The following is a 20,670-nucleotide window of genomic DNA, read 5'->3' as shown; positions in this document are numbered from 1 at the left end:
CACACGGGTGACTTCTATACGGTCACTGCCACCAACACAAGCTCAGGTTTAGCTTTCGAATGCAGGGTGCGCTTGCGTTTGCACCTGAACACACAATTCAATATATAAAAACGTTATAGCGTCTGCCAATATGCATGAATCCTAAAAGCACAGAATCCAGACTAGAAATATGAATTATTTATTTCCAAGATACTTCAGAGCTTTATTACAGAAATGGTTACAAAGATGATTAAATATATCTTAAGACTATACACAGAGGAATACAATCTCAAACAAAAATAGAAAAGGAATAAGTTCAGAAACCTAATTACATAAGTAATGGGGGGGGGGGGGTGTTCACAGATGAAAAAGGATTGGTGCATTCCTGGCATGACTAGCTGGTTCCTCCAAGAAATGGACTAGGGATCTACTGTGTAACCCCCAGTTTTTCTGCCCCTTTCCTTTAGAATGTAAGCTGTAACGAGCAGGACCCTCTCTCCTCCTTTTATAGCAATATATCTCTGCCCATGTTATAATTGCATCCGTGTCCGCTGCTCCAATCTTTTCTTTACCATGTACTTGTCCTAATTTACATTTGTACTGTAAATCACTATTTTCTTGTTTTGTTCTTTTGCTCATCTTTGTATTGTCAGGCGCTGCGGAACCCTTGTGGTGCCATATAAATAAATAATGATGATAATAATATAACAAATGTGAGCGATGCTGGTATTTTAAGCAAATATTTTAAACTTCTCTCACAGAGATGTTGTCACTCAAAGGGTTAAGCAGAAGCGTATCCCACAACTCACTACCCCTACCTCAACTCTATTCTCTCCCATTGGCAGAGTTATGGAAAAAGTTTTGGGCGCATAGTAAAGTCAAACTCAAGTTCTATTGAAGATGGGATGTTGCTATGGGCAACTAATCAGATTCTATCTATTCCATTCTAGAAGGTGCTAAATAAATAAGAAGAAGAATCTGGTTGCTATGGACAACATCCCAATTTCAATAGAACTCCCATCTTAGTAAATTTACCCCTTAGGTTTTGCCATGAAATATTGCTTTATTGACGTACTTTTTTTTTTTCTGGGTACACAATAAATGTTTATTTGGTATTTCAGCTGCATAGTTAAGATCAGGGGGCAGATGTAATAGTGTCCAAGTTGGCCAGGTGTAGCCATGACTGTTTTAAAGCGGCAATCAATTACAAGGCAAAACCATGTGCTTAAAAAAAACTTCCACGTTTTTGGCCGAGATACCACACCTCAGGTGAACTTGGATTACATCTACTCCTTCATGTTATTTTGGACTGACATTTTTTTGTGTTTGATATGATTTATTTTTGTGTTTTCTCTTAGGTGCTGAAACTAGAATTGAAGGAGATACGGGCAGAGCAGGACCTCCTGTTTCGCTTTATGAATTTCCTGAAGCAAGAGGGAGCTGTTCATGTGTTGCAGTTTTGCTTGACAGTTGGTAATTTATTATTTATATCATTTAGGGGTCAATCCAATTACCTACGATCTACTCACGGGTGCGAGTAAGTGTGATTATGTGCTGCACATATGATACCACCAAACTTGTGATTTTTTGATGTATGCAGAAATCCAGAAATGTGTGGCAAGATTACACCATGGGGTAAAAGTTCTTCTAAAAGTCTTATTGGAATGATACATTAAAGTCAAAAGTTCAACTTCTTTTTCTATATTCCTGTCTTTTGTGAGTAGCGATGGTAGAACTGAGGACTGCACATTGTACTTTACAGACCAAAATTTCTACAAGGAGCTGGTAGCTCTGTGCTGAACCGTTCCTGAGTGGCTCTTTGCCTCATGGCACTTGCAGTGTGTCTCCTGGATTTATTTAAGTTGAGGCATCCTGAGCTGAAATGCCATGGCCTCTCCTCTAGGATTCACCCTTATATCCATTAATTCCTAAAGATGTGGGGGTTTCCACTTTACTTGGTTTTTAATGTTAAATAAATGCACGTTTTGGCTTTATCTGGATTTTTCTTATTGGATATCCAAAACATGTGACAGCCAGATCGCCAGTAAGATGCCATTTTGAGATCCGAGTAAATCGGAACACGCACATTTCTATTGTTTACTAAGGTGAGTGTGATGCTACAAGACTAAGCTTATAGCTTCACACTCCACAGCTTTAACCCTTTGAGTGCCAAGTGAATTTGTCAAAATAAGTGTGTAAATTGCCAAGCAAACATTTTTATTCATCATAATGACATGTAATGTTTACCTTTTATATAGGAAATATAATCTTTTAGTACAACATTTGTTATTTGAATTTATATAACAAATGTGAGTGCCACTGGGCTCTTTAAGCAGATATTTAGCAAATGTCTCACAGAGATGTTGGAACTCCAAAGGGTTAAAAGTGTAGTCCTATTATGCTCAAGGTTCAGAGCCACCTAGACAAATGTCTAGGTGCCCATGCTGTATTGAGGAGAATTACCCTCGTTCTGAGATAGTAGAAATACACTGTGCTGGACAATCTATTTCTACTTTTGATTCCAATGCTGTGGGGCCGCACATCAGATTTGAATCGCGATCGGGTTTGGCTAAACACAGTGGAATTTTCACTATTTGCTATACGATTTTGACTACATGGTCAAATTGCAAGCCAAAATCACACTGCGTGTACACAGCATAAGATCTGATTTTGTTTTCTTTGCAGAAGAATTTAATGACCACATTTTAAGACCAGAACTATCTAATAAGGAAATGCTATCTCTTCATGAGGAGGTGAAGAAAATCTATCTTACCTATTGTCTGGAAGAAAGCATTGACAAAATCCGATTTGACCCATTCATAGTGGACGAAATTAAAAAAAGTAGGTCTATATTCATTGAAACTGGAGTTTGTAGCATGATCACGTGTGGCCAGTATACCCTTAACAGTGTGCTGTGTCCAATGTCATTATTATGCTGCTTGAAGAACTTTCAAATACAAACCAGTTAAATAGAAAATATATAAATCATTCTACATGGGCATTGAGGGGTGTTCAATGCTCCTGACCGCAAGCTATCGACGGTGATTAGTGCCAATAGCTCGTCATCAGTATTCAACTCTTTCCTCTTCATTCTCTGTTTCCACCTCGCCTGTTCCCTGAGGCGAGTGTGGCCATTAAAACGGCCGGGCTCGCCACAAAATGCTGTAGACTTGCTGTATTTGTGGCAAACCTCGATGTCCTCTCACTGTGGCCCTTATTCAGATCTGATCGTAGTACAAATGTTTTTGAAAAATGGGCAAAACCATGTGCACTGCAGATAGGGCAGATGTAACATGTGCAAAGAGAGTTACATTTGGGTGGGGTGTGTTGAAACTGAAATCTAAATTGCAGTGTAAAAGTAATGCAGCCATTATTTACCCTGCACAGAAACAAAATAACTCACACAAATCTAACGCTCTCTGCACATGTTATATCTGCCCCACCTGCAGTGCACATGGTTTTGCCCATTTTGAGAACAAATTTGTACAGCAATCAGATCTGAATAAGGGCCACAGTGAGGATTTGGCCCTTACATTGAATACGGCGATGGGGTTTGATGGCTAGAATGGCTTGTTTTTGGCGAGGGAAACACCACATAGAGTACCGCACATTATGGTACAAAACTCTATAGGCTCATTACTTTTCTACATTGCTGTTTAAAAAATGTAGAGATCATCTTTTAAAAATGTATTTAAAATGTGCTTACAAATAACATGGGTTACCTTGAATGCAATCTACTTTGTAGGATAAAACTTCTAAAATAAACTGTAAAAAAATTTTTTTTACCTTTTCAAAATTTTCTGTTACCAGGGGCATCACTAGTAATGGTGATACCTGGGGCAGTTCATTTAATGGCCACGCCAGTCTAAAAGTCCCTGTGGCCTGAGCCTTTTTTTTGCTAGAGATGCCAGCTGCTCACGGATACCAGTGTGTGTGAAGTGCCATTTCCTACACACAGACAGGAGCCGGGTGCTTCTCATAGTGGGGCAGGTCTATTACACCTGGTGAAGAGATAAAGTTGAAGGTGATAACACACCAGCCAATCAGCTATGTTTTAAAAATGACACTTAGGAGTTGATTGATCTATGTCACAGTGCAGCATCCGGCTCCTACCACTGGAGAGGAGTTGGCATGACACATGGCATGTTGGCTGGTGTCTTATTCATAATTTAAAAAATGTTGGCATTAGTATCACCTGATTTAGAAATCTCTATATGTAGCTGTGTGACACAATTTTGTGATATTTTATCTTCTAGTTGCAGAAGGCCCATACAATGAAGTGGTGAAGCTCCAAACCATGCGATGCCTGTTTGAAGCGTATGAACATGTTCTCTCCCTCCTCGAGAATGTTTTCACTCCCATGTTTTGTCATAGTGATGAGGTAAATTCTTCCAGAGACAAATAGGATATACAGTTACCCACGTTAAATTTCCATAGGTATTTGCTCTGTCCGTGGCTATCCAGTTAGCCACAATAAACCGTTGTGTGCCAAGTCCCCGAAGACAGCCCGTTTTCCTGCGGAAATGGGGCTGTGGCTGTCAAAAACACGCAGGTTTCACTGATTTTATGGGTTTTTATGGGCGATCCTAATTGGGTAGCCAGTTTAAAAAAAAAAAATAGGTGAAACGCCCAATATTTTTTTTTCCAGAGCTAATTGGCTATGCCCATAATGTGTAATTAATAAATATGTAAAATGTTACTGCATTATTGTATTGAAAATGAGGAATCCTGTATAATAAAAGGCTAACGCTGCTCCTCACCTCTGTGGAGGAAATTCAAGGGCTTTGTACACTGGCGTCTACAAGTGTTGCTCCTTTCAGCGGTATACTGCCACTGGCAATGACATTACTATTCTTTTATCTAGTATAAATTCATTCCTTTAGATAGTTGGAAGGTTTTGGGTAGATGCCACCTTCGTTGTTCTTCAGGATGTTCCTTACTTTTTGTTGTTGCTGTGGTTTTACACAAGGTACAGTAATGTTGTGTTTTCATCAATATGAATATGAGCAACATAACCAGCTTTTTATCAAAGTACTGGTTTGTGTATGCAGTGCTTTAAGTTGTTCTAAAACAGTAGAAGTGCTCCTGGACAGAGGAGGCTATTGTTTCGTGCTAACAGACTTTTTAAACCAGTAATGGTACTGATCAATCAAGTGATTGATCAGTACCATCAAGTTTTTATATTTAAAAGGCTTTTTGCTACAAAATATTTTTTTTAAATGTATTTATTTTTTAAACCAATAAATACATTTGTTTTGTTTTCTGTGACTGTTAGTATTTTAGGCAGTTGCTGGAAGGTGCAGAGTCCCCAACACGCAGCTCAAAATTTAACAGGTATGTATATGATCAAATAGAAAATCTATATATATATATATATATATGTGTGTGCAGGTGCACTGATGCTTTCTGGCACATGTGACTCCATATCTTCTGGTAAAGAGCAAAATACTCAGCAACGTTTTGGTATCTGCGTACTGGTGGTGAAGTTTTGATCAAGGATTCTCAAAGCTTTGCAGAGTTGATATATACAGTACCAATCTGAATGTCCTGAAATGACTCTTTGGCACAAAACGTGCTGCTAAAATATATATATATATATATATATATATATATATATATATAAGAAAAAGAGATAGATGTGCGCTCTGTCTATTTCACCACTTTAGTACATTAATAGTCATACATTGGTACATAAAATTTGTGTTTATTCTAAATTTCTTCACAATAATAAAGTATCAATAAAAAAGTTTGTACAAAATTTGATTCACATTACAAATTCAGATGACAATTTTGTTCAAGTAGGTGACATCAGATCCAACTTCATGATGTGTATAACTTCTTAGGATACGAAAACCCTACGCGTTTCGTCCCTTAGGACTTCATCAGGGGTGAAATAAGGATCCAATCTGAATTGTATCGTGAAGATAGATTTCTTCCGACAATAAGGATTGATTTATAAAGGGTTACTGACCACGTCAGTTTAGATAAAACCTCTGTCCTGCAGAGGTGTAGGACTTCAAAAAGCCCAATTTCTGCCGATAATTTGAACTGCTCAACCACAGAGGTCACTTCCACGTATGTGTGGATAAAAAACTAATAGTAGTAAGCATCCAATTTCTGTGGGTTTGCAGCGAGAGCATATATATATATATATAGTTAAATACTTTTTGTAAATGGTTGTTTTTTACCCTCTATTTGGTGATTTGTCTGTTTTTAGAAGGCTAAACTGCCCAAACATGACTTTTATTTCAGCATATATAGTCCTAAAATTATAATGTAATGGCCCCCATCCACACGTGCAATACGGTCCCTTTTCATCCGATTCTGATTGATCGCATCAAAAGTGTGTCGTCGCATGTCGTTTTTCCTGCGGTTGCGATGTGAGGCGTGTTTCCGTGCGCATCTCACAGACTCTCATATGCTCTTATTTATGTAAATAGGTGCACAACGCAGTGCATTTGTACAGAAAGCATACGATCAATCTGATGTAAAAAAATCACTCCAGTAGCAAATCGCTATCGCAGGACTCCCAGGAAGCTGCCGACCAGATCGCAGGCAAAAAGGATCCAACTGATTGGTGAGATAAATCTCACTAGTGGATGGGGCCTATGATACTATCAAAATGAATATGACCATACTCTGGTGGATAATGCAGTTGGAAAGTAGCTGCTATTGATCTATCTGCAGAGTTGGGGTATTCATTGGCATACAATGGTATAGTTCAAGGTATAAATATGTATAACCTTTGAAAAAAATATTTATATTTTGCATAAAATTGGTATAACCAGCATTCTATATAAAATAAAAAAATGCCATAAAAACATGTCTAGAATATATATTTCACAGCTTTCTTAAGAACAAAAATCTGTACACACTTATTTACTATGCTGTAGAATGTACAGAATATATACATTGGTAGTAAACATATACACACTTTGGGCAGTATTCAATGCGGCCGGTGAGGGGGTTAAATGGCAGGGATCGCCTGTTTAACCACGACAATTGATCCTTGCCGTTTAACCCCCGAGCTGGCCACTCACCCTATTCAATGTTCTGGGGGAACCTTCACAGTCAGGTGATGGCGAGGATTCACAAACAAGCAAGGGTAGCGGCTAATGCAGGGAGCTGCTTCAGTGCTGTTCTTATTTATTTATAATTGTATTTAAAACTCTTTCTTGCTAAAGAACCCTCAGGTACTTATCACATTTCTGGATCACAAAGGTTCAAATATTTGATCAACACCAAATCATTTTGTATGGAATATGTGAACAGTGTGCTCATGTCAGTGTACTGAATTTTATTGGGTTCATGAATTTTCAGGATGCTTTGAACTGTACCCCCTTTATTGAGTAGCAAATGCCAGTCAGACCTGGATGGGTTCCCATCCTCCGCAGGGACCCTGCCGCTGTGTGGCACTGGGGCTTCAGGTGAGATGAGGAACGGATACAGGGGTAGGCAAAGGGTGTGGTCCCCCCCCCCCCCCCGGGGCCCATGCTCTCCTCCCCACATGTCCAGGATCGGTCGGCTCCCAACCCTGTGGACGCGTCTCCTGCGTGCATGGACCGCAGGGGCCGCTGTCGTCTACATCCAGCCGGAGAACCCCGCAGCCTGATGGACGCTCAGTAACAGTCAGAGGAGCAGACAGGAAGGGGGGGTGCTGGTGTGTTGGTGCTGATCGCTGCACCGTGAAGGTGCCTGCCCTGCCGGAGCTGTCACTCTGAGCAGCCTCCTGCCATTGTGCTAAGGAATTCTGGGGTCTGTGTGCACGGAGCACAGGGGCTGTCGGCTACATCCAGATGGAGCCTAAGGGACGTGCAGGGACCGAGCAGACAGTAGGAAGCCGAAGACGGGGGCAGGTGTCGGGCGGCGCTTGTCTAGGAGTTGAATCCAGCTGACGCTGAGTGAGATCCAGGGGAAAGGACAGGAGGGGGGGTGCTGGTGCTGATCGCTGCACCACGAAGGTGCCTGCCCCACCGGAGCTTTCACTTACCCCATGGTTGTAGCTGCAGCTGTCAGCCTCGTTCCTCCCCGTTCCTGGGGACCATCCCAGCTGTCTCCTCCAGGAGCCCAGCAACTTTCTGAGTTCCATGCTGGGGGGGTGGCGGGGGCTACTTTTACATGCAGCCAGGTGGCACCTGGGGCACAGGTACAGAAACGTTATTGAAACAGTAATTTACCGTTTACAAGAGGCAACGTGAAAGGGGTTTAATTGGCTTAGACACGTTTTTTTAAACGTTTACAAAAACGGGCTGAAAGTAGGTTTGCAATGTGAAAGCAGCATGAATAACGTTCTTTCTAGGAACATCTATCCCATACATTCACTAACTGTTATCAGTTAGATATAATGGGGCAGATGTATTAAGCCTGGAGAAGAGATAAACTGGAGATAAAGTGGAAAGACATAATGCACCAGCCAATCAGCTGTGTTTGAAATATAACAGTTGGGAGTTTAGTAGCTGGTGAATTATCTCCTTCCACTTTATCTCCAGTTTATCTCTTTGCCAGGCTTAATACATCTGCCCCATTCTCCTTTACAGCCACTTAAATGTTTGTTTATGTAGCATAATCTGTTATGGTATTCCTATTGCCCTTGCTTTTATATTGATTTAGTACTTGCCATGTAAGGGCTGCCATGTGATATTGAAGGAGAATTTAATTTTTAAGACCTAGGGGGGGTATTCAATCCCGGGTCACGACTGTCGATCTGTCCCAACAGCTGTGACCCTGGCCCATTTTAATTTTGCTCGACAACATATCGCCAGGCGGGATTTATTCTCCTGCTTTGCGATCGGCAAAAAGAGGGCGTGTCAGCGTAAACAGCCGTGGATTGTTGAGATTCGGCCACGATCTCGACAAGTCACAGCCGTAATTGAAAAAACGGGCCCGACCACATTCAAAGTCGGGCTAGTTCTGTTGATCTGCCTCTTCAATGCTGTCGGACAAGACAGCATTGAATAGGTACCTGCCGCTATTTCCCCCGTCGGAAATAGCAGCAGGGATTGAATACCCTCCTTACTTTGGAAGTTTTTTAGACAAACGGGAATTTGTTTGAAGACACTCTAGTAGAAGAGTAGACCTTTAATGTAAATTTCAGGGATATGTTTTTTATATATATACTGTATAATATAAAACATTTAGGGAGTTACTATAATTGAAGGATTCAATAAGGAAACTTGTCTCATACCATAAAGTTCTTTGAAAGCATTTCCGAATAGTCTTTTGTGGGATTTTGTTAGTCTCCATATAACATTCCCACGTATCAAAATGTTTTTTAACGTGGGACTCCTTTTGGAGGGAGGCTTCCATCCAGTCCATATTAAATCTAGCAAGAGACGGTTGTGTAGATTGTGTCCACAAATGTAAAATGTTTATTACATGCGGCTGATACTACTAATAGTAGCCTTTTCCCTGCTCAAGAAACTCTCATTTCATTAGGCAATATTCCAAAGAGTGCCCACTCTGGAGTTAGTGGGGCAAAATTAAGCAAATATGCCATAGCAAATCTATTCATTTGTTTTAAGGCATATGTTTAAATACCTGTCTTCTACTCTTTTAAATGGTACTAAGCTATTTGCTTATGCAATATGTGTTCTCTAAAACCTCAGAAATTATTGGTGAGTATCATCTACTGTTCTCTGCATTTGGAATGCTATGTCCTGAGAATAAAGTGGTCCATTTTGAGTTATAGGAAATACGTGAGCGAAATGTTTATAACTGTGAATTGTATTTCTATGTACTTGTTGCAGAAATAGCCTGTGTTTGGATGATTTACGGTGAGTTATGATACAGCATGTTGACATTTCTTCAATTTGTATTTATGTGCATTTTTTTGTATGCCTTCTTGAGTGAATGTTATGTCTTTTAGGAAAATTGTGTTCTATTTTTCACCCTCACCTAGTACATGTACTCATGACACCTTATTTACTAAAATGGGAATTCTATTGAAGACAGGGCAACCAATCAGAGTCTACTTTTTTATTTAGTACCTTCTTGAAGATAATAGACTCTGATTGGTTGCCCATAGCAACATTCTATCTTCAGTAGAACTCCAATCTTAGTAATTAAACCCCACAGAATCCAGACATATAGCTTCTGAATTAAATGATTTATCAGGCACACATCAACATACATTAACTTGGGTCCTAGTAAAACACCATTACCGCTTTCATACAGCGGCAGCCAAATAACCCAGCAATTACCCGGCTTATGAAGCTCCGGATTATTTGTCCGCTTGATCTCAGACCCCCTTCACACCGGTAATTTGCTCAATTACACAGGGTTTCCAACTGTGTGAAATGATCAACCCGGATCTTAAACTGCGGATGTCCTGCCATGGTCATTTGCAGGGCCAGAGATCCCTATTGACCCTTTCACACAGAAAAATGGCCCGTGTATTTCAAGAAAATCCTTGGTGGAACTGCTTCACACAGAAAATTATATTCCCGGGGTGAAAGGGGTATATTTTATTGCTGAGCCTTTAAATTGAGAATCCCCAATTGGTTACTTATCCAGACTATGTATGCTTATGTCCTGAAAAGGCTGGAGATGACCACTAGCAGCATGCAGAAAGCAACCTAAGGCATTGATGAGGAAAAACAATTGCATGTTTGGGTGGAATATCTTATATTATATATTAACTAACTTATCCATCAACGTATTCATGGGCAATAATGGCAAAAAGCACAAAACAGAACAGTAACTTTGACAAAACATTTTAGCAATTCGGAATGCATTTTTTTGTTGTTTTTTTTTTTACTATATTTTATATACATAAACATTTTGAAGCTCGTTTTCTTAAGAGTTTTTTTCAGAGAGTACCAAAGTGTCGCTTACAATCTTGTTTTATTACCATCGGTACACAAATGTACACCCACTTGGCCAATGCAGAAGTCAGAAGCCATTAGCACCACATTTTGTTTGAACCATACAGGGGCACTCAATGCTAGCCCACACACACATTTAAAGAACATACACTCTTACACATACACTTACACCTAAGATTCACATTGGGTGCTATTGGCTGCTTTTTTTTTTTTTTTTTTTTAGCTTTTAAGTAATCTTTACAAAAGGGGTGAAAACAGAATATATGTTTCCTTTTTATATAGCGATATACTGCCTTTACATTTAATATTAAATTAATATAAACCAATTTTATAAATTATAGCAGTATTCTAGTGGTAGCCTAATTTAAGTTTAAAAAAAAGCTCTCTGTTAAAAAATGCTGTTCTAATAAAGTTACTGTGTTCACAGAGCTGTAAAGGCAGTATGCCTGGCTTTTATGTTATTACGCTGATAGCATGACCTGTACACTGATGCTGTGCCTGAGAATGCTCACATGTTGTCTCACCCATCTATAACAAGGCTGCTTGGATTACCCTGCTGTCCCTTTTTTAACAATGGAATTGCAGTGTTGAGAATGTTCACGTCTGTTCAGCTGTTTCCATAGACAAGGATCCTGCCTGCTGTCCCTTTGTAGTACTAACTGCCAACCCATTTCAGATGCTTTGCAATATCCAATGTTTTCCCTGCCATATTTTACATCACTTAATGTAACTACACGTTGAGAGATGAGTGATTTGCATCTCTCAATATCTCAATATATATATTATGTTCATCATGTACCTCTGTAGCTGTGTGAATTTTCCAGACCGTGTCGTGTGTATCACTATAGAACACATGTATAACTATTTTACAATATACTATGTCTGTAGCCTTTCATTACTCTTTAGCAGTTAAAACATTGGTGTTGCTCCCATTACAATACAGTATATCAATGGGGGATATTTACTAAGATGGGAGTTCTATTTCACATGGGATGTTGCTAAGGGCAACCAATCAGAATCTACTTCTTATTTATTTATCACCTTCTAGATATTAGATTGATTGATTGGTTCCCATAGCAACATCTTTGTGAATTAGCTCCCAATATCACAAATTTGTTTTAGTAACCACACAAATTAAAGCTTTTTTTCTCCTGAAGATACTATTCAAGTCTTGTTGTTACTTGTAATATGTATAATGAAATGTAACCAAAATTGCTTTCTTCCACTTATCAACAAAAACAACCAAAGCACATCCAATGGTGCTGGAAGGAACCACTTTTAAAAATTCTAAATATACAAAAAAAAATTATAGATCCTTATGCAGCTGATTTAAATGGTTACATACCCTAAACTGGAAATAATGTTTAAAAATAAACATAGCTGTGAGAATATGTCTCCTATATACAGTAAAACTTAAAGCTGCAGATACGCAAATCCGGAAAAAAAAATACAGGGGTAAATGTATGAAGCAGTGATAAGGGAGGAGAAGTGATAAAATGTCTGGTACTTTATCACTGGCCAATCAGCTGCTGACTGTTAAGTTACAGGCTGGGTTTTAAAAAAGGGACAGTCAGGAGCTGATTGGCTGGTAATAAAGTACCAGGCACTTTATCACTTCTCCCTTATCACTGCTGCATACATCTACCCCACAATTACATAAAAATTACAATGAGTAAAAATACATGCATTGCATACTTCTATTGCAAATAAAAGCGAGTAAGGAACAGTCTTTCTCTTATTTTTACAATTAAGTAACTGCAGTCTCATCTTAATAAAGATAAAACCTTATTGGTTTTTACGTTTATAAGTTATGAATTATTTGGTTTAGCCAGGGTTACGCAACTGACATATGATGATTATGTTTATACACTTTTAATTCAGAACCACACAAAAAAGAGGCGGAGAATCCTCTGGTATCGGGAAAATTGGCAGCAGGCTTAAAGGAGTGTTTAAAAGCACAACAATGGAGGGAGCGATGTTGCCCAATTATGGGTTACCAGAGGGAGACGATTATGCCGTAAGTAAAGGCTTTTTTTTAGCTCTTTGTCCTAAAATGTGTTCATTTGTCAAGTCATTTGAAAGCTAATAAATGTACTAGGTGTGCACAATTGCCCTGCATACAAAAAATGATGGACTTTTCTAATTATAAATTATTCATATTAACTGATTAACACATAATACTAATATGAAGTGAAACTATTACAACATAGTAACATTGGAACACTGCAGTGTTTTTGGCATAGTTTTAGTGGAACTTAGTTAATGTCTCACCTTGGGGGGGTATTCAATGTGTGCCAATATTTCGGACAGTCAGAAATATCGGCGTACATCTATTCAATGGGGCTGTTTTTCGACCACATAGAAGTCTATCAAATTCGATTTTCTAAAAAGTCAAATCTGCATGGTCGAAAATTCCTGCTGGATTATTGAATCTGTGGCTGTTTTTTGACCAAATATAGCAATCCACGTGTGAATTCTGACTGACGTTGGCCGTGATTCATTTTGTCGGGATTGTTCAGACAGTCAGAATAAAACATCAACTATCCCACTGTGTTTATTATCTTTCATAACATATGATGGCTCTCTCACTTTGGCTCATTATCATCGCAGAAAACAAATGGCATATCCATTATTTATTTTTATTTGAAATGCGACTCCCTTGAGTGATTTTCATATACCTAAATGTTGCAGCTCCTGTGATATTACTCATTAAATTGTATTATCTATATATTACAAAAACACACGCAAAATGATCATCCATACATAGGACCGATGACCGTTCTGCTCTAAACCCTTTGGTGGCCTCATCAAGGTGTCTACATGGCCTTGCTGCATTGGGCATCTGCTTATAATAATACATTGGGGAAATGCCCAAACCAGTATACTACTGTGTTAAAACTTTATGAACATGGACATTTGTTTACAATGTCATAGGGTTTCTTTCATTCCATTGTTTTTATATGGAGTAAATGGCAATCCGCTTGGAAGAGTGGCAAATTGTTAGGGTGAAGGTGTATACTTCTTCTAATGTCTTGGCCAATGCTCATTACATGTATTCCTGTAGATTGAAGAAGGCATTATGGTGTTAGAAGATGATTCTCCTGTGGAGGTTCTCACTGCAACTACACCCAACACCCCTCGCAATCTCTCTGCATGGAAAATCAGTATTCCATATGTTGATTTCTTTGAAGATGCTTTCCTCGAGAAGAAAGATCGAAAGGAGAGGATTCCCGTTTTCTGTATAGATGTGGAGAGAAATGATCGAAAAGCAGGTAAAACGTTTTGTAGTGTCTACATGTAAGTTAATCTATTAGGAATGTTGTATATACAGACTTGTAGTGTATACAGGTTAAGTATCCCCCTATCCAAATATCTGTTACACCAAATTATTCCGAAACAGAATGTACTTTTTTTTTATTTATTTTTTCTACAAATCTGTTGTGCAAGAAAATTATTGCTTGGCATTCAAATTCAGTGTCTGACATTGTACACAAACTTTGTTTCATGTTTTAAAACCTTTCATACACAAATAAAATATATTTGTCTGTATCTCATGTGTTTGATGCAAGATACCTGATTCAAATATGAAAATATTCCAAAATACAGAACTATCCAAAATGCTTCTGGTACCGAGCGTTTTGGATAAGGGATGCTCAACCTGTATATAGTAGATTTGAATTGTGGAAACTTAGATGTAAAGACCTATACAATGTGTCTGCATTTTTTGTATTATAATTATTTTTTTATTTTTCTAGTTGGACATGAAGCTGAGCATTGGTCTGTCTACAGAAAATACATAGAATTTTATGTTCTGGAGTCAAAGCTGACTGAATTCCACGGTATGATTTTTCCTTAGAACTTCTGTTAATACTGTGTTTAGTTGTAAATTGGTTTGCATGTATTTTTATTTTATGACTTCTGTAGCTTACCGTTACCAAAAAAAAAAGAAATCTCTTCGACAAGGAAATCTTAAAATCTACAGGTTTATTTGCTTAGCAGTAGTTTGTAAAACCTTCTAGTACTGTATTTAGGCCTGGAATGTACAATGGCAATGGTTTTCATAGCAAAACCATTGGTTGTTTTGTTATTTAAACCCATGAATTTTTACATTTTGGGAGTTAAGAGTTCAGTTGATTTTTGGTGTTTAATTCACAGCTAGTTCACTGGATATTTTTATAAAGAAGCCCTGCTGAATTCATGAAAGGGTCTATTTCACTGAATTGAGTTTTACTGCGCAGGTTCAATTTTTTTTTTTTTTGCGTACATTGAGCTGGACTCTGCTTATTGTATAGTGGGTCCTGCATGTGGCTGCTTCCTCCACGAAGCTACCTAAACAACTAATTTCTATGATGCCATTGCCTGAGGCCTGAGCAGAGCACATTTTATCTGAAAATAAAAGCTCTTGGTCCTGCAGAATTAAATTGGGGGTGTAATCGGTTGCTTGGTTTCAGAGTTATGTGGTAAATTCCAGAGCCAATCACCATTGAGCTCTCTGAAATGTGACAATTGGTGAGCTCTCCCTGTGCACCCTCTTGGTGACCTGGGACACGTGACCTGCTGGGTGGTCTGGTTGAAACAGGTCACATCAGCTAGTTCAACTTAAATTTGCAGGATTCCATTATTATTATGCACTTTGAATAGCTTGATTTTGGTATTTAAAAAAACAGGTGAAGAGATTACATACCATGAATGTAATATATTCATATGTATTACTAAAGAACAAAAAATCGTACATATTATATATTTGCTTTCTATTAAAAGACTTAAGGCCCCCATACATTAGTCCGACTTGTCCTAAGGACAAGTCGGACCTGATTCCCCCCTGCAGCTCCCCGGGAGGGGGACACACGATTTGGCACTTGATGTGCCAAGTTTTGCAAATGATACATCGCATGCGATGTATCATTTGCAACTCCAGGGGAGCTGCAATGTGAAGGGAGCAGGGGGCAGGGGGACATTGAGGCGGCTGGGGGGACGGACGCTGCGGGGGACACAGCTGCGGCAATTACTTACTTCTGAGCCGGGCAGGGGGAGCCGGGAGCTGTCTGTACCGAAGAAAAAAAAAAGCCCATACAATGAATGGGCAGCCTGTGATTGGCTGCTGAGCGCTCTCTCAGCCAATTGCTGACTGGCTGAGAGAGCGCTCAGCCAATCACAGGCTGCCCATTCATTGTATGGGCTTTTTTTTTTTTCCGTACTGACAGCTCCCGCCGTCTCCCCCTGCCCGGCTCTATGCCGCCTGTGTCCCCCGCAGCGTCCCCAGCCCCCCCTGCTCCCTCTACCGCCGCGCCGCCCCACTAGGTCCCAAGTCGGGTGGTCGGACGTGCAGCAGGTCCGACCACCCGACGCAGATCCGATGCGCATGGGACCGCGCATCGGATCTGAGGGGACATCAAAACTAGCCGATTTTGGTCCGATTTCGGCCAGATCCGACTGATCTGGCTGAAATCTGACCAAAATCGGCTAGTGTATGGGGGCCTTTAGGGGCCGATTTATTAAGCTTGGAGAAGAGATAAACTGGAGATAAAGCGGAGAAAAGGTAAAAGGAGATAAAGCACCAGCCAATCAGCTGTGTTTGAAAAAGACAGTTTCGAGTTGATTGGCTGGTGCTTTATCTCCTTTTACCTTTTCTCCGCTTTATCTCCAGTTTATCTCTTCTCCAAGCTTAATAAATCTGCCCCTCAAAACTATTATGTAAAGTACAAAAAAAAACCTAATTTGTAGGTAGCAAGCCAGCCTACAACATACCATTTTATGGAGTATTTAGGGAGTGCAGCTGTCTTCATTATATAGAAATGCTTACTCTAGGGCGCAACCCTTTGTTTCTACTGTGTCTTCATTTATTATTGCTATGCTTTTTTTTTTTTCTCTAACTATTACCATCACTTTTAACTCTAAGGTACCTTTCCGGATGCCCAGCTTCCATCAAAAAGGATCATTGGACCTAAAAACTATGAATTTTTAACTTCAAAAAGGGAAGAATTTGAGGAATATTTACAGGTATAACAATTAAAAGTTAGGTCAAAGGGATATGGCAGAAATATGAGCATAGTTAAAGTAATAATAAATAACACAACATCCATGGGGTCCATATAATCCTTTTATAGGCATGGCAGGTTAATCGCCTGTATATAAGCATAATATTACATTTACTGCTTGTTTGAAGAAAAAAAAAACACAATCTGCATTAAAGGCTTATTCTAACTATTTATAATAGATATTCTGAAATGTATGGCCTCCTGACAGTCATGATTCCGATGGTCATTAGACCGATGTTGGAATCCGACTGTTAAAAGCCCAACAATCTGGATTCAAACTTACAAAGGCTATTCTCCTTCGTGGGGTCCACAACCCCCATAGAGTTAGAATAGTACCTGTGGCAAGTGGAGAGAGCCACCGAGCCCACAGCATGGTGAACTCAGCGAGCCCGCAAGTAGCTTCATAGCACTCGCCCGGTAGTTGGGATACCTGACTATCGGGAGGTTGTACCACACCCTTTGAAAATGATCCCCCACTTGCTTCCGCTTATCTCTGTTATGAGTCTTCCTCTGGGGCTCATCTGCACTGTTGGGTCTATTGCCCAGAGAAGGGAATACCAAAGCTCAAGTAAGGCAGTGGAAGCTAAATTTCATTATAAAAGTAAAATCAGTTTCAGCCATTAAGCAAGTAGTAAAATGTTCATTACTCCAGTTATGTATGATCTAAGCCACTTTGAGCCTGCACTGTTAATAAAGGCACATACTTGGTGTACTCTCTCCAGTATTTCATTATGTTTGCATTGCAAATAAATGAGTGTCCATTTTGCAATAAAGCAAAAAAAAAAGCACCCTCTTTTTGTAACTTTATTTTTGTTCTCGCATTGCAGAGACTGTTACAGCATCCTGAGCTGAGTAACAGCCAATTATTAGCGGATTTCTTATCCCCTAACAGCCTGGAGACTCAGTTTCATGACAAGATCCTCCCAGATGTGAATCTAGGTAGGTGTTGTATGCAGTATTGCATGTATTTCAGGGACAAAATCTAAATGCAATAAACTTTATAGCTTAACCTTCCTTGTGTAGCTTTGTTCTCCCAACTCTTCTCTTTTCCTCTGCTCTTCCTCTGGTCTGGTCAGGCTCCCTACGACATTTAAACTAAAATGCCGGGTCGTGCCTGGGATTTTGTATACCGGTCCAATCTTGGTACTCCCTGGCTTAGACCCCGGTGGTTGGTTCTGGCTTATTTCTGGGTTGGTTATGTCAATGCACATGTGACAAGTGCCATTGCTTGGCTCTTCCTATGTAGTTAACTGCTTGCATCGACCTGGCTTACCTGTTTACACTGCAACCCAGGTTGTTCCTGGAACTAACCTGCAAGATACCGAGTTGGATTCTCGGGTCACTGGACCCCTTTTCTACTGAGCCACTCCTGGGTTATCTCCCCTATAATTTTATACCTGTGCCTGTTTACTCTTGTGGTCTAAAATGTTATTGCCTACTGTTAATTAAGCAGTGAATCACTGTTAGAAGAGGTCTTATCATTACAAAGTTAATGTCCTACCATTTTCATGTTTGTGTTACAAAGCCTTGACTATTTGAATTAATTATTTGAAGTTTATTAGTCTGATACCTTTACTGTTCTCACAGGCTGCAGCACTTGTATGTTTTAGCTTTATTTTTTTGTCCTGTACTGCCACCTTGTGGTCAGATCCAAAACTGCAACTCCTTTGTTGTATGTGTTTTAACCAGTCTAGTATAAAGTGTTTGCACTCAATAAGTTATTGTAGTATGTGGCAAGGTTTATATATTTTCATGGGCAATAAGAGACTGTTAGTGTGGTGCAGGGACAGACAGAAGCGTCTCACTGTGGGCGTGGTGCTTGACCGCAGACTGCCACTAGTATGCATTCTTCAGGCTCCTCCCCATCCCTCAGAGCACTCCTGACTTTGACTTGGTGTCCACTCTGGGCCAGTCAGGACTGATCCCTCCAATTGTGGCACTGAGCCACATCATGTTGCCACTATGCTGCCGACTAAGCAGTGAGCTGTCCTCTCCAGATGGCTGAAGGTGCGGGCTGGTGTGAAGCTGCACTGCCTCTGAACTCACGTGGTGCCTCTCACACTTGGGACGCATCTGAGCCAAGTGCTCAGCACTGCCCGGCAAAAATAATTAAAACTCTGCATGCGTATACCACTTCCGAAATCCTGAAAGTGGAAACTCCAATCACAGGATTGAAATATCCTGCAATTATGACCCAAAATCAGCCACCTTATGCCAGATCTTACATTGCATTTTTCTCAAACATGGTATTTATTTTGGCTTTAGAGAAATTAAGTTAATAGCATTTGCAGCCCTTGTTTTATTATATATTTAGATTACATAGTTGATGAGGTTGAAAAAAGACCTGTATGTAATCTTCTACGGTCCCTATCTTATATAAATGACCCAGATGAAGCAATCACCAATCCAAAAATCCCTTATTACCCAAAACGGTAGTCCTACTTGCCTCTGGGTCTACTGCTATACATTTACTTAACGGTTGTAACAGTGGATACTCTTTTCCGTGAAAAATTTGTCTAACCGTTTCTTTAACATCTCAATTGAGTTTGCCAGCACAACCTTCCCTGGCAGTGTATTCCATATCTTAACTGCCCTTACTGTAAAGACACTTTTCCTTTGCTAGTTCTGAAACTTCCTCTACTCTAACCATAGGGGTGTTCTCCTGTGTACAGTCCTTGGGGTGAAAACTTCCCCTGAATTTCTATGAATTGACACTTAATGTATTTGTATATAGTAATCATATCTCCTCTTAGACTCCTCTTTTCTGTAAGTAAATATGCCTAAACTGGCTCCCCTTCCCTCATAAGTCAATGACCTTTAATCAATTTTGTTCCCCTTTTCTGAACCATTATAGTTCCAAAGTCATAGTAACAATTTATATAGTGCCAAAATGACACAGCCTCTCCTTGCCTCTATGCCCCTTTTCATGCATCCTAATAATACTCTGTCCTTGCAGCTGCTGCTTAACATTGAGCACTATTGCTAAGTCTTGTGACAATGAGCTCCCCAGATACAGATCATTCTGCATAGGCCTGTACAAATTGGGTGATTTGGGGCTATATTCTAAGCAATCTAACTAGATCACTTAATAAGTAAGCACAGATCGCTCCGTGTGTACAGGGTAAAGACAGTGCATGTACTGGCTATCCTGCTAAGATCACATCCATTTGCCTATTATGGCAAGGTTCACAATCAAATGAGAACTTCAATTTTGGCAGCAATGATGGAAGTAATGGCTGCTAGTATCTCTGAATGTCAGCCTAAAATAGCAGCAGGTAAACCAATAGTGATATATCTAAAGTGTTTCTTAAAGACTATTTGAAAAAAATTGAGTTCACTGTCATCTCCATACTGTGCTTCCCCTAACCAAATTGTACATCTACACTCTATTTGGTACTTGTGTATTATCACGGTGCCCGGCTACACTACGTTTTCAGCGTAGGCTAAGCTACGTTGTCAGCGTAGCCCAATGGCTGCCTAGTGTAGTCAGCGGTATGACTCCATCTGTTTGAGATGCAGGAGTGTCTCAATAAGTATTGCGGCAGGGTATGGCAACCATTAGGGGTTCGGTAGCTCATGCGTCTCCTGCACAAAGGGGGGGTGCGGCCGCAAGTGCGTCTCATGCTACGTAATGGCAAATGCCTCCATTTGAAACCCCCCCCACGATCCACACCAGCTCGAATCGTGGCAAGCCCTGCGATACGCATCCTCCTGACTTTTTGATACCCCCACTATCCACGTCGGCGTGGAGTTGATTTTATAAAGTGTGGCGAGCAACGAAGCTGGAAGCGTGGCGAGCGCATGTGGATTACTTTACAAGTATTCTGTGT

General features: G+C 39.9%; 1 protein-coding gene across 4 annotated transcripts in view; it reads left to right on the top strand.

Moving 5' to 3' along the window:
- The window catches only part of SNX14 (sorting nexin 14), an 80,585-nt gene that overhangs the window by 37,496 nt on the left and 22,419 nt on the right, over window positions 1–20,670 (top strand). For 2 of the 4 annotated variants that reach the window (XM_083177074.1, XM_083177072.1), the window contains exons 12-21: window positions 1,338–1,452; window positions 2,665–2,820; window positions 4,236–4,360; window positions 5,255–5,313; window positions 9,726–9,752; window positions 12,684–12,819; window positions 13,867–14,074; window positions 14,558–14,641; window positions 16,702–16,802; window positions 17,668–17,779. In XM_083177074.1, coding sequence (XP_083033200.1) covers window positions 1,338–1,452; window positions 2,665–2,820; window positions 4,236–4,360; window positions 5,255–5,313; window positions 9,726–9,752; window positions 12,684–12,819; window positions 13,867–14,074; window positions 14,558–14,641; window positions 16,702–16,802; window positions 17,668–17,779 — 1,123 coding nt within the window. The remainder of the gene's footprint in view (window positions 1–1,337; window positions 1,453–2,664; window positions 2,821–4,235; window positions 4,361–5,254; window positions 5,314–9,725; window positions 9,753–12,683; window positions 12,820–13,866; window positions 14,075–14,557; window positions 14,642–16,701; window positions 16,803–17,667; window positions 17,780–20,670) is intronic. The other 2 variants (XM_083177076.1, XM_083177075.1) reach the window with 1 other exon arrangement.

Source organism: Crinia signifera, chromosome 3 (genome assembly GCF_055691185.1).
Source record: "Crinia signifera chromosome 3, ASM5569118v1, whole genome shotgun sequence".
In the NCBI taxonomy this organism is placed as follows: Eukaryota; Metazoa; Chordata; class Amphibia; order Anura; family Myobatrachidae; genus Crinia; species Crinia signifera.
This window is presented reverse-complemented; position numbering and strand designations above follow the sequence as displayed.